Below are 14496 nucleotides of genomic sequence, written 5' to 3'. Positions count from 1 at the left end.
ACTTATGAATAAATAGGATATCTTGGAAGATACTGCATGATCCCAATATAGTATTATTTGATACATCTTTAAGGTTTTCATTACATTTTGGGCATGAAATCCACTTTGAATCCACCCTTCTGATGGGATCAGTTTAATCTGGATTTTTTGGATCAGAGTGATCCAAATCCTACAAAAAAGTTCTGAAAAACCCAAACTAAAGGTTTGATCCGGATCAAAACCAAGATTGGATTACGTGATCTAATCTTATTATGTAATCCATTTTTTTTCTTTTGAAAAACCCATTTTCAAGATTTGATCCAATCCATTATCCAAAATCCCGTAACGTAATATTGACGGAACGCGAAAGACGGAACTCTGAAGCGCGGAAGTGCAGTGGCCGGACTGTCTGTGGCGTGCACATAACAGAGATGAGATCCAAACACCTTCCTTGTTAGGTTAAAAGCTGACGTGTTGAAATATTTTGGCTTCTGAAGTTGAAGGGGAAAGGAGCTGGACAAGAGCCGCACTAGTTGTACGCTTTGTGGAATAAAACCAACAAATATGATAAGCCATATGACACCTTTCCAGCCAGAGGAGGAAAAACACTCGGCTGCACCAGTCGTTATATTATTTATTTACTACAAGTATGCTCCTAGTTCAAGCACACATTTATTTTCCTGGTCGTTCTTTGTAATGTTAATAAAATATATTGTACATTAATTCTTTATGGGTCATTACTTTGTGCTTTTAAAGCAAATTATTTATAGTCACACACAAAAGATTCAGATAATCGATTTGTAACATTATAAATGTCTTGTACTTTAACTTTTGATCAACTTAATTTATCCTTGATGAATAAAAGTATAGATTTCTTTTTTTCTTTTGCCCAAAAAATTAAATAAAAATTCTTACCGACTCCAAACATTTGAACAGTATTGTTTAATGTTACAAAAGCTTTCTATTTCAGATAAATGCTGTTCTTTTGAATTTCTAGGTGATTCTCTGAATCGGGTGCCCTTCAAGTCCCCCAAACTTGCTTCAAATATTTTTAATTGAAGGAAATCACAAAATACATTTTAATGCTGTCAATTAATAGAACCAGGTGCATTTGCATTATAATGCAACACAGTTGCTTTTGAATTTTTTTTTAAAGTTATTAAATGTAAAGATAATGAGTTGCCTAAGTAGTAGACAACAAGCATGTTTGCATGTCCTCACTATAACCATCATTATATTTTCAATGAATATCAAACAAATAAAAAGTGCAATTAATACCAAAATGTTGCTGCTGCTAATATAATCATATGTTGGTCTAGTGTATTTTCGTTTACTGTTGTGAAATGGAAAATCAATAATCGGTAATCGAGAATCGTTAATAATCGAAAATCGACTGTAATCGAATCAGGACTTCAATAATCGTAATCGAATCGGGAAATCAGACAGATTAACCACCCCTATAAGCCATGATATACATATTATTATTTTTGATTTGCTCTCTTTTGTCTCATAAATGCTAATCTAAAATTAAACTTTTTTTAGTTTTTCCCTGTTGTACCGGGTAATACCTGTTGTAAAGTCCTTGTTTGTTTTGTTGTGATTTGAGTTACGCAATATTTGGCTTTGTAATTTGTGCCGCCCAAGTAGTATTTATGAACTCACGGACTGAGATGAGTGTTCAACGGCTGAGATTGTGTCACTGCAGTACAGGTTTTTGTATTTAAAGGATGCAAGACGAGTGTTTCTAGATAGATCATGGGGAGGGCTGGTGAAAGGAGGGATGGAAACTAGAAAAAAGATAAGAGGGTAATGGGCAGATCGAGCTGGGTTGTGATATCCGACACACTCGAGGATCCCGTTGCGCATGCCACCAGCGAAATCCATGCATGCGTAAACCATTTCCACTGTTTTATAAAGCATCGTAAAGTGTCTCTCGTTCGAACGCCATCTGCTCTCTTACATAATCCTGTATTCAGTCTAGCAATGGCTTCTGACTATGTTATGTTCGATAAACGGAGGTTCTCGTTCACTAATACACTCACAAACATGTCTTAGCCAGCAGTTGTGTTTTTTCAGAGCAGATGCAACAGGCCTGCACTTGTGCTGTGGACTACAGGTTTGGGAACAGACAGGTTTTTCAAGAACATATCACTCTTTCTGTTGGCTCTTTGTCACTGCTTGCCCTTGAATGCCCCCTCCTCTCGTTTTTGTTTTTTTCAATTCACCCTCAAACTGGTTTTATTTGTCACATCCGATCACTAGCAACTCTTTTTTCTTCAGCCCTGTAAGACAGTTGTCGTTTATTTTCCTTCTTCCTCCCTCTCACCCAGTTGAAAAAGTGGCTAAACCAGCTCTGTTTGTCTTGCTCAATCAATGTTTTTCCCCCCCATAAGATCTCACTCACCCTCCCTCCTCCATGTTCTTGTACTCCTCTCTTTTTTTTTACCAGTTCTTCCTCCTAAACAAGGTAGGTCTTCCCCTGAGGCAGAGCACTTTAATAACTCCAGGTGCAAAGTAGTATTTCCAGTGAATCGTTACTCTCATTAGACTGAGGACAAGAATTTGTTCAAGTATGTGAACGCACACATTTCTAGTTGATTGTTGCGTTCCCGAAATGTCTAATATCACAGTACAAGTATGTCTGAACATCAGTCATTTGAGTTAATTGGCAATTTGTACTGTCAATTTTCTGTTATGGTGGAGCAACAGATCAAAGATAATCTTCCTTAGAAAGTTTCTAGCCTAAAACTGCTAATTAGTCAAGGCAAGTTTAAAGCAGTCTTCTTTATTAGCTTAAAGGAGTAGTTCACTTTTAAAAAAAAACTTTTGCTGATAATTTACTCACCCCCATGTCATCCATGACGTCCTTGTTTTTCTTTCTTCAGTCGAAAAGAAATTAATGTTTTTGATGAAAACATTCCAGGATTTTTCTCCATATAATGGACTTCAATGGGGACCAAACGGTTCAAGGTGTAAAAGACAGTTTCAGTGCAAACTGCAAACTGTTCAAAAGGGCTTAAAACTATTCCAGACGATGAATAAGGGTCTTATCTAAAAAATAAGACAAAGTCTTTTAAAAAAAAATAATAAAGTTTAAGTTTTATAAGCACAAATGGTCGCCTTGCTCTGTTTTGTGATGCACGTTCGTGACTCTCCTGTTCATCAAAATTAACGAATCTTTTCCCGAGTCAGCTCATTAATTTCGTTCGTTCAATGAACCAAATGACTCGAAAAAAGATTCATTTTGATGAACGAGTTCGAACAGGAGAGTCACGAATGCGCATCACAGAACAGAGCAAGGCGAGCATTTGAGCTTATAAAACTTAAACTTTGTAAAAAAAAAATTTTAAATGAGCGATGGTTTTGCTTGATAAGACCCTTATTCATCGTCTGGTGTCGTTTAAAGCCCTTTGAAGCTGCACTGAAACTCTCTTTTGGACCTTGAATCGTTTGGTCCCCATTGAAGTCCATTATATGGAGAAAAATCCTGGAATGTTTTCATCAAAAACCTTCATTTCTTTTCGACTGAAGAAAGAAAGACATGGACATCTTGGATGACATGGGGGCGAGTAAATTATCAGCAAAAGTTTTATTTAAAAGTGAACTACTCCTTTTAAATGTATTGATTATAAAACGTCTGTATCCAAAAGTTAACAGGACCGAATCAGTAAATCTATTGCAAAAGTTACCAAATCTGGTTGGTAAACTCTTGTCTTGAGCGATATGTCTCTTTTTTACAGTTGTGTAGTCATAACGGCAGATGGACGCTTAAGTTTGGCTGGAATTGGGAGGGTCCAGGTGTTTGGTGTCGCCCCCCCCCCCCCCCTCCTCAAACTGTTTGCTCTCCTTTCTTCTCCTCCGAGAAACAGACAAGACAAAACCCAAGCACTGGTTTGAATTAGCAAGCCAACCCTCGATACAAAACAGACCGCGAGAAGCCATGGCAAACTGACAGAGAGCGTCCAGAACACAAACCAGTGTTGGCGAAGTAACTTTGAGGATCTTTTAGGGTTGTGGTTGTCTTTCCTTGGAGAACCCCATGTCAAACGCAACTCTTGTGATCAGAATCGTTCCTATTTCTAGTGCATTACTCTTAAAACAAGGTTGTTTTTTAATTCAAAATTTGTATTTTTTGGCACTTATACTTCATATCACGCACGTTCCTTGCAGGTAGTTTCCTCGGATCTGCGGCACCACGTTGGCCCTCCCGGACTAGGATTGGACAGCCCTACTGTAGGGTTTTCTATTGGTAATTTTAGATTTCTAAAGGGTCACTGTGTGGCCTTTTGCTAAACTCGAGCTTGGCATTTGGGACAGGGCTTGGGTTGAGGGAAATGTCAATTTTAAGTTTTTATATATTAATATTCGCCTATGAAGTGTGTGTGTATATATAGTTCCATCTAAATTAATATGAATGAATTTAAAGGATTAGTTCACTTTTAAAAAAACTTTTGCTGATAATTTACTCACCCCCATGTCATCCAAAATGTCCGTGTCTGTCTTTCTTCAGTCGAAAAGAAATTAAGGTTTTTGATGAAAACATTCCAGGATTTTCTCCATATAATGGACTTCAATGGGGTCCAAACGGTTCAAGGTCCAAATGAGAGTTTCAGTGCAGCTTCAAACGGCTTTAAACGACACCAGACGATGAATAAGGGTCTTATCAAGCAAAATGATCGCTTATTTCAAAAATAAATACAAAAGTGTAAGTTTTATAAGCACAAATGCTCGCCTTGCTCTGTTCTGTGATGCGCGTTCGTGACTCTCCATTTCAAACAAAATCTTTTTTTCGAGTCATTTGGAAAAAACTTCGTTATTTTATTTTTGAAATGACCCCTCATTTCGCTTGATAAGACCCTTATTCATCGTCTGGAATCGTTTAAAGTCTCATTTAGACCTTGAACCGTTTGGTCCCCATTGAAGTCCATTATATGGAGAAAAATCCTGGAAAGTTTTCATCAAAAACCTTCATTTCTTTTCGACCGGAGAAAGAAAGACACGGACATCTTGGATGATACGGGGACGAGTAAATTATCAACAAAAGTTTTTTTTTAAAAGTGAACATTTTTTGTTTTTGCTTATTATAGCTTTTCTTTAGCCTTGCTGCATGTCAACACCAGTCTATTAGAATGTACTGTGAGCGTTAGTGCGTCTCTTGTGGACTTCATGCAAGACTTCATTTATGTAGCATGTGTGAGTGAATGTCAACAAAGCTTCTGCCTTTTGTAGAGCAAACGAGTCTGTTTCATCGTGCCTTAGCCGGTGCAGAGCTGCTTGTGTTGGTGCGCTAAACCTTGTAACCAAGCCTCCAGAGTCTCTTCTTTAGTCAGGGATTACATCATCCGGGCTTTATCCTCCTCTCGCCGGTAAATCTAAACATATACTGACTCACTATGAAGTCAGAAGGACGTTGCGCTGCACTGTGCGGTGTCGCAAATGCCGAGGCTGGTTGATGATAAGAAAATTCTGGAATATTGACATTGATGATAGGACATTGTTAGCATTTTCTGAAAGCTCTTTTTGTTGAGGGATTCCCTTGAAACCATGTGGCCTTATGTCGGTAACCTTGGTCCAGTCACGGTATGTTTGACTCATACGCCACAGGTTTGGTTATTTCAAATGGGGAAAACTGGTGTGCGAGTTAATTCGACATTGAGGTCTTACTGATTTAAGCAATTCATTTCCACTAGCCACGAGTCATTGACTTTCCACAAGTCATCGTGCCAATCACGTGAAGTTCCACAAATTGGATTTATTAATAAATCAAGGTTTAAACGTATCCCAGCATGTCATTGACACTCTTTGCTCTCGCCACGTCCAGGAAAGCGTGTGCCGGCCTCATGGAGAGCGACTGTAAACACCTTATCCATTTACATGCAGTCATCTGCCACTGAAGAAGCCCACTCACGAGGGGAATGACGTCAGCGCCCATAATACCACTGCTGACGCGAGGCCTCGGGAACGCCGTCTGTAATGTGAAGTGCAGAGCCGCCACTTTTTTTATTCCACAAACACTGAAATGAGTGTGTTGCACTGAGATAACTTTGAATGAAATTTCATTTAGTCATCTCTCCAGCTGGAAATGCCTCGTTTTTGCATTAGCATTAGCGTTTTTGTAGTTGTATTTCAAATCGTCGCCCGATAGCAACTTTTTTTTTTGGTAAAAGTAACTCTATTTTGTAATGACGGCTATATCGCAGAGTTGCACCTATATATTTTCTAGTTGTGGTCTCAGTCTAAAGAAATAAATGAAGATAGTCTTTTGATCTTCTCATCCATCTGAGTATTATTTTTTGTACAAGTTGTGATGATACCTGGCCTTCTTGGCTTTGCCCAGTTGATTTACAGCCCAATTGAATGGCAGAAATGCCGTCTGTCTGGTTTTATAGTTGTTATGGTGGCAAGATATTTTCCACCTTTTGAGATATTTTTCCACCTGTGCTTCAATGGGAATTGAGGCTTGCAAAAGTACCATACACTCCTTGACTTATCCGATCCACATTAAAGGAGTAGTTCACTTTTAAAAAAAATGCTGTTGATAATTTACTCGCCCCCATGTCATCCAAGATGTCCATGTCTTTCTTTCTTCAGTCGAAAAGAAATTAATGTTTTTGATGATTTTTCTCCATATAATGGACTTCAATGGGGTCCAAACGGTTCAAGGTCCAAATGAGAGTTTCAGTGCAGCTTTAAACGACACCAGACGATGAATAAGGGTCGTATCTAGCGAAACGAGCGGCCACTAAAAAGTTTAAGTTTTATAAGCACAAATGCTCGCCTGTGATGCGTGTCCGCGACTCCTGTTCGAACTCGTTCATCAAAATGAACGAATCTTTTTTCGAGTCATTTTACTTATAAAACTTAAACTTTTTTATTTATTTTTTAAATGATCGCTCGTTTCGCTAGATAAGACCCTTATTCATCGTCTGGTGTCGTTTAAAGTCCTTTGAAGCTGCACTGAAACTCTCATTTGGACCTTGAACCGTTTGGACCCCATTGAAGTCCATTATATGGAGAAAAATCCTGGATTGTTTTCATCAAAAACCTTAATTTCTTTTCGACTGAAGAATCGTAAAATAATCAGATGGGATTTTCCTGCCGTTTGCGGTGTGTTAAGAATGCTGGACGAACGAGCACGCAGTGTAGCCAATCAGAAAGCGAGGCGACGAGGCACAGAGGAAGCAGCGGGAAACAAAATCAAAACAGCCGCGGCATGACGCACCAGAAAGTCCGGTGGACGTCGGAGATTCTTTTTTGTTGGTTAAACTACAAACTATCGCCACTGCATCGTCTTCGTCCGCCATGATTGTTTGTCTTGAGGGACTTTGCGAGATTTTCCGTCTGGGAATGCTCGGGTTTCATATCGGTTTGTGTGTGATGTTTTGATTTTGCCGTGTGGTAGCGCACCACACTCTGTCATTTTTTTATCGCCGTGTGTAGCGTCTCTCGGGTTTGAAAAGTCGCCGAGAATTTTACAATCGTCCCGTATGAACCAGGCTTTAGGTGTCGTCTCTGCTCAACATCTTCTTCGTCTCAGGCATTCGAAGGGAGGGCAAGTCTGATGCATATTGTTTGATATTAACCCCTTAAGTGTCACCCCCCCCTTTTTTGAATATAGATGAAAATGCACATTTGGAACTTAAATTGTTGTAATTCAGGAATGCTTTGGAATATAGAAGAAGCTTTAAAGAAGACATTTGGCAGATTTTTGTAGAAGTGAAATAAATTAAGAATATGAAACGGAAGAGAAGTTATAGAAGTTTGAGTTTATGAACATGTACAATATAAAAAATTTAATTAGTCATATTTTATATAAAATATATATTTTCAAAACTGCTAAAAAATCAGAATAAGTTGTATTTCAAATTTTAGGTTGATATCTCAAAAAATGAGCTTTCAGTGAGATTTTGTTTTGGGCGCAGTACCAAACTTTTTCACTAGGGCACAATCAGACTCCATTACTGCCCATATAAGGGCGCCTCCATTTCCATATGAAATAATAATTATTATAATTATAAAATAATTGAATGGAGGCTTTCTTTTGAACTCTTGGCATGAAAACAAACAGGCTTCTTCCCTTCTTTCATGATTTTTCATGTTCGTCACAATTTCAAAATAAAGGTCTAAACACGCCTTGGAGAATGAAAATATTCTTGTTGCAAATTGATAAATTACGGCTCCTCTGTAATATATTTTGAAAATCAGCTTTCAAAATTTAGCTTTCAAATGATATATAGTTTAGGTTTAGTATAGGATAATACTGTTTTAAAAATGTAATGGATTTGGGCCCCCCGGTGGGCCCGTGACACTTAAGGGGTTTTAATATTGTAGTTTGTTTAGTGGATCACAGCCCAATCCTTCCAGGGATTGATCCAGCAACCTCCCAGTGGCCAGCTATGAGGTTTGACCACCCCAAGAAGTCATCAGGTGAACTTCTTTCACAGACGCACTCAAAGAGCAAAGATTGCGAGGGAATCAGAGCAGAATATGGGACACTGGGGGGTCTGTGTTGTTCTTTGCCTCCTGCAGGGACGGTCCGTGGCAGGTGTGGGTGTCCGTTTGGTCGGACGATCTTCAGCTGCCAGTTGTTGGCCGAGACAGCAAAGCTCTTTGTTTCTCTCTCTCTCCCTCGCTTTTTTTTTTCAGGCCGTTCTCTCGCTCTCTGAACGCACGCTCCAGGCTGTTGCCCTCATCAAATCAAGTTGTGTGGGGCAGATGTCACAGGCGCAGAGGAATGCGAGGAATGCGGAGGTTCGGAGAGAGAGGGTGTGTCTGGGGAAGGGTGTACAGACACCAAACTCAAATCAGTCCAGCTCTCTCTGCTGTGGAAGCCTGTTTCCGCCTCGAGTAAAAAAAACAACATTTGCATTCTCTTAAAGGGGATATTTCACTTTGAAATTAATGTTTGGTATGTTTTAGCTTACCTCGAGGGCATCCAAGATGTAGGTGTCTTAGTTTCCGCATTTTTGATATTTTTAGGTCAAACCGTTCTTGTCTGTCAGTCATATAATGGAGGTCTATGGTCACCACCTCAAAGAGCATGCACAGAGAAGTCCAAATTAAACATGATTTAATGACTCATGAATGTAAGTACACATTGATGGCCTAAGACACGAAACGAGCGGTTTGTGCGAGAAAACGAGGAGTATTTATATCGTTTTACCTCTTGTAATCACAGCCACGTCCAAGTGATCTGAGGGCGCGGGCGAGCGCCGGAACGCGTCTACGTCACTCATTGTTTACACATGTTTACACATTTCCGAGGTTTCGGAAATGTTACCTTTCACTGTGAAGATCTAAACATATTTAGATATACAGGAAATTGCAATGGAAGACGATTTCGATACATCAACAGACAAACAGATCAACAAATGTTATTTTTAAAAGCCAGATATTTCATGGATCCAGGATAATATGCATCCTGATAAAGTTCCTTTGGCCTTTGGGATTAAAATATCCCCACATCATCACACACCATCCACCACACCTAGAGATTGGCATGGTTTTACTTCAGTTAGCCTAATAGCTGGTTTGATTTGCATTTAAAGATGATCTTATGGAAAGTACCCCAGGTGTGGTGAATGGTGTGTGATGATGTGGGGATATTTTAATCCCAAAGGCCAAGGGAACTTTATCAGGATGCATATTATCCTGGATCCATGAAATAACTGGCTTTTAAAAATAAAAATCTGCCTGACTCTATGGGAATTTAACATAAGGGTGTCCTGACTTATGCACCCTGTATTTTAAGGAAAAACATTTATTTATTTATGATACATTATTCATTCACAAAGAAAATTGGTGTCCTTAAAGGTTGGAGTTTTCCTCATTTTTCTAATTAAGGCATTAAGATCAATATCCAAAAGATGATTTTTTATTCCTCTTTTTAGGCAACTTTAGCATGGCTGCCAAAACTTATTCACACCACTGTATATCACAATACAGACATAAAACTCAATCTTACATACAATTTTACCCAGCACTCAAGTTAATTTACAAAACATGCACACGCTACCTTTGTTTATAATTGGTTTAAATTGGTTTCTTTAAAAACGTTTAAAGGGGGGATAGTTTTTATCATTATTATACTCTTAAATATACTTATTTCTGCTTAAATGACCATAGTATATTACACAAAAATGGTGAATATTGAGCATGCTATAATCACACTGCAATTTTTTTTATATTTGTCTGACTGTAAATCAAATCTAAGCAAACTCAAAACAAGTCTTAAGTCGTTTTTTTTAAAACCTGAATAATGATGCTGTGAAACGTTAATAGCCAATGATGCATATCTTGATTACTTGATGCATTACAGAATGGTCACTTTTTTAAAGGTTTTAAAAATGACATGACTGAGTGCAGTGGTAATAAGATGGTCCATGGTTCAGGCAAATCAAATATAAAAAGGCAAAAACGTTACTCCATTACTTTTCGATGTGTGGTTTTCAGTCTCATGAAGTCTGCAAGTGTTGTTGAGAGATATGTGCACCTCTTTCATTGCTTTTGTCGCCACCTTTTGGTCACTGAAACTTTAACTTTCCCCTCCCTCAGGTCGCAATGAGCTTATTGCTAGATACATCAAGCTGAGAACAGGCAAAACCCGCACACGAAAACAGGTATTTAATGTTCATGCACTTTATAATACTGATCACATTAGCCTTCAAACCGTATTCACTTTATAGCCCTTAATCCTGTAATTGTGGACAAATGTGGGCACAGAGGACTCAGGTGTGATCCTAATTTTTATTTATTATAAATGTTATATCACTGTCTTTGATAAAGTTTTGTCTATCCATTTATGGTGTTTTTTTAAATTTTGGGGGTAATTTTGAATTTATTTACTTCAAAAAGTACCATATTTTCCATGTAAAAGATGCTTATTTTTATGTTTTATTTTTTTAACTACATTAAAATATCATTCCAATAAGTTCTTAGAGCTCAAACCTAAAGATGAAGTGACTTTGCTGTCTTATTTTAGAATACAGTTTTTCCCATTCATTTCATTTCTATGGGTGCCCATTTTTCACCCAAATACAAGATTAAGGAGTTTTTTTTCACCCACTAAACATTGTAGAATTGAGTAAAAAAAAAAATTTGTGTGTTCAGGAGGCAAACTTAGGAAAAGTAGCTCAAGGGAAGTATTTTAAAAAAAATAAATCAAAATTATTTTGCCCACATTTGTCCAGAATACGGTTTTAGGGTTAAATATCTGTTTGCCTAACATCAAATAATGTGATTTAATGACTTCAGTTTTCAGTTGTAGGTGAAATAGTGTGTTGTGTTTTTATGTTAAACTGTCTCAAAATCCTTCAGGTATCTAGTCACATACAGGTGTTAGCACGGAAGAAAGTTCGAGAGTATCAAGCAGGTATAAAGGTAGGTTGGGGTTGCTGCGGCGCATCGTTTCCCTCTTTGGTTACGGCGTCTCTCTCTTTCTCCTCTTCTACCTCCTCTTTTCTCTTTTCTTCCTCTTTGGCTTTTCTGTTCTGCAGGTTTCTAGCCATTTGCAGGTTCTTGCCCGGAGAAAATCTCGCGAGATACAGTCAAAGCTGAAGGTATGCGCTTTCCCGCGGGTGGGGCGGGGCTTAATGGCGTTTGCCTTTGCACAAACCAATGAGAGATCGCTGTAAGTTCCAGGAATCTGTCGGCTGAATGAAATCCAGAGGAACGAGTGTTTGCATTGGTGAAAAAACCAAGATAGAAGTGCTACGGAAGCAGTAGCAATAGTGCTTTGCTGCATGTCATATAGATCGAGTCTGAAAGTGCATGATTGGCTGAGATCTTTGCCCGTTGGCTTTCCTGAGGCTCACTGTTTTCTCAACCTTCCTTTCCTTGCATCCAGACTTCATTTGTCTGTCACCAATACACAGTTTTCACCTGTAAAATCTAGGCCCGTCATAATGAAACGTATTGCTAATATAACAGCATAATGATGCAAGTTGGCCTAAACACTTTTAAATGACAAACAAACATTTAATTCTTAAGAATATTTAGATACTAGAATGAACAAACATATTTCCCCACTAACGCGCAGCAGTCCAGTGCTCATCTTCTCATTAACAGTGTTATTAATATTTCATACCTGTTGAGTTTACATTTTTTTACAGTTTTTTTTTTTTTTTTTTCACTGGTCAATTTTGAGATTTTGGGATATTTGTCTTCAATAACATGTCTTCTTTCAGACATGTGGTGAAAAAAGTCCGAAATACACATTTAGGTCTTTATTTTACTACACTTTGTCTGTAGATTTCTCATTAATTCGTCAAAAGTTGTCGTTATAAATCATCCTGCTGCTCAGCGATCATCACACACAGCGTTAGAAAGCTCTCTTTCTCATGTACAACGCTGTCGGATCCAAATATGGTCATTTCCTTTTTATCAGCAACCAATCGTGAAAGTAAAAGGGGGATTTAACTCTAAATGCGCGATCTCATTGGCTGATGCTAAATCTTTAAAGCCTCGAAATCTCCACTTCAGTCGCACCGATATACTGTACACCAAACTCTCCAGGCTTGTACCTAGTTATTTTATGAAGACATTTACAGAGGGATTTGTAAATATATTATTCCTAGCCTGATTTATATAACATTTTATTCCAAAAAACATGGTGAAAATAATTGTTTTAAGGCTACTGACAGTATATTCTGATTTACAGGATAACAAAAGCAGATATCCATAAATCCCTTTGTACTAATATGCGAACACAATGAAAATATAATTTTGAACCTGGCTTTATCCAATACTCAGATTTCATTTTTTAAAATGAATGCAAATTAGTGCATATTTAATTAGATAATGCCTCATTTGCATATTTAAACATTAAATTACAGAAAACTTTTAAAATATTTTTTCCTCATCTTAATGTAGGTAATCAACTGGGAAAGTTTCATGGTGATATCTGCTATTTATAAAAAAAATTACCCTATTCACCTGTAGTGTCTCGCCTTATATGTCCATATGTCGTGTGACAAGTTATCGTAACAGGCCTGATAAAATCTGAGATTAGACTGCGTATAAGCGCTCGACCGAAATTATTTTTTAATAATGATCAGGCTGATCAGTGTTGTATAGCCGATATGACAGATTTGCACTGCGCATGTTGTACCGAACCGTATTTTAATTTTTTGAAGAGATTTTAATCATATTTCAAGAAATTCAAAAACATAAACAGTGCTCAACAAGTGTCTCAGCTGAATTTCAATAATGATCAGGCTGACCGAGACTTAAATTTGTTGAAATTAAATGAAATCTTATTTAAATGAACTGGCCTGGCATATAAATGAATAGGTCTGTTAATGCTATAAAAAAAAAATGTTTTACAGAACTTACTATTTTTAAATTGTGTATAAATTTGGATCCAGACAAAAGAGTTTTTTATGTAAAATTTAAATAGTAAAAACATAATTTTCACAAATATAATGAATTATAAACATTAATATGTAGACTATGCATTAATAGCCATGCAGTATTTTTGACAACTTTCTCATGTTTTATCCTCGTTGCATTTTATATGGTTGTGTTTAGCGCCCCCTGCCAGTGTGTACATGAACTACAAGACAGAAGCACATTCTTTTCAGAAATGCACAATATTTTTAAGCTGACTGCTCATCATAATGTAGATTATGAAAACATTGAATAAATGAACTTGCAGTTTGTGGTTCATTTTTGTGCAAGGCACATATTTTAAGTGCAAACCATTTTAAGTGCAATAGTCTCTGAAAATCTAGAATAGAATTGACTGTGACTTGTGTTTAGCGTCCATCCAAAGATTTTATTTTCTGTCAGAAACAATAGGTTTAGTGAAATTGCTCTCAAAATATTGTACTAATGGTCTTTCTTTCTTTTGATTCAGGCCATGAACTTGGTAAGTGTGGATTTGAATTGTGCGAATTATTGTTGACTTGATTTTTGCTTCGCTTTGCTTGGCTGTCCTGCTCAGGTTCAGCTTACATCCAGCACTGCCATTATAAAGTCCTCTCCTCTGGGCCTGCGGTGTGCATCGATTGCTCATAATTCTTGTGTAAATAATGTGCCTGGCCTTTTTGCTCTCTGAAGTTTCCTCGTCGTCCCTCCGTTTTATGATGTACCGCAGGCATTATAAATTCAAGAAACCTAATTGTGAGCCACCACTTATTGTGGTCATGCTTCCGAGTCTTTTTATTATCCACATTCATTAATTGTGACATGCTCCAAGCTCAGCCTTTGGAAAACTGGGATTTCGTGCCAAACGTAGGCTATATCGTCATTTCATTTGTGAGGCTTGTTTTTGATCGGGAATAATTTAATATCCTTGACGAAGGAGCTTGTATTCGGTGAATGACTGTTTCAAAAACATTGACATATCCCTGGCTGTTGCTGTTGCTTTGTTGGCTGTGCTATAATTGATATCTGTCAGATATCTGTATTGCTTTTGCTTTTTTCCTCTCATTAAAATTGAAAACCACAGATGCTAGTTACACATGATTTTGAGAGGCTTATAGGAAAAACTGCATGTTCAATATCCGAAATAGCCAC

General features: G+C 37.6%; 1 protein-coding gene across 7 annotated transcripts in view; it reads left to right on the top strand.

Annotated features, from left to right (window-relative positions):
• tead3b (TEA domain family member 3 b) overlaps positions 1-14496 on the top strand; it is a 52330-nt gene that overhangs the window by 24016 nt on the left and 13818 nt on the right. For 3 of the 7 annotated variants that reach the window (XM_089134524.1, XM_039653967.2, XM_039653933.2), the window contains 3 exons: positions 10534-10598; positions 11296-11358; positions 13835-13846. In XM_089134524.1, coding sequence (XP_088990650.1) covers positions 10534-10598; positions 11296-11358; positions 13835-13846 — 140 coding nt within the window. Of the gene's footprint in view, positions 1-10533; positions 10599-11295; positions 11359-11474; positions 11538-13834; positions 13847-14496 lie in introns of all 7 variants that reach the window. The other 4 variants (XM_089134525.1, XM_089134526.1, XM_039653958.2 and 1 more) reach the window with 2 other exon arrangements.

This window comes from Pimephales promelas, chromosome 8 (assembly GCF_988280905.1).
Source record: "Pimephales promelas chromosome 8, fPimPro1.hap1.1, whole genome shotgun sequence".
Lineage (NCBI taxonomy): Eukaryota > Metazoa > Chordata > Actinopteri > Cypriniformes > Leuciscidae > Pimephales > Pimephales promelas.
Note: the sequence above shows the minus strand (reverse complement) of the source record. Positions and strands in the feature narration are given on the sequence as shown.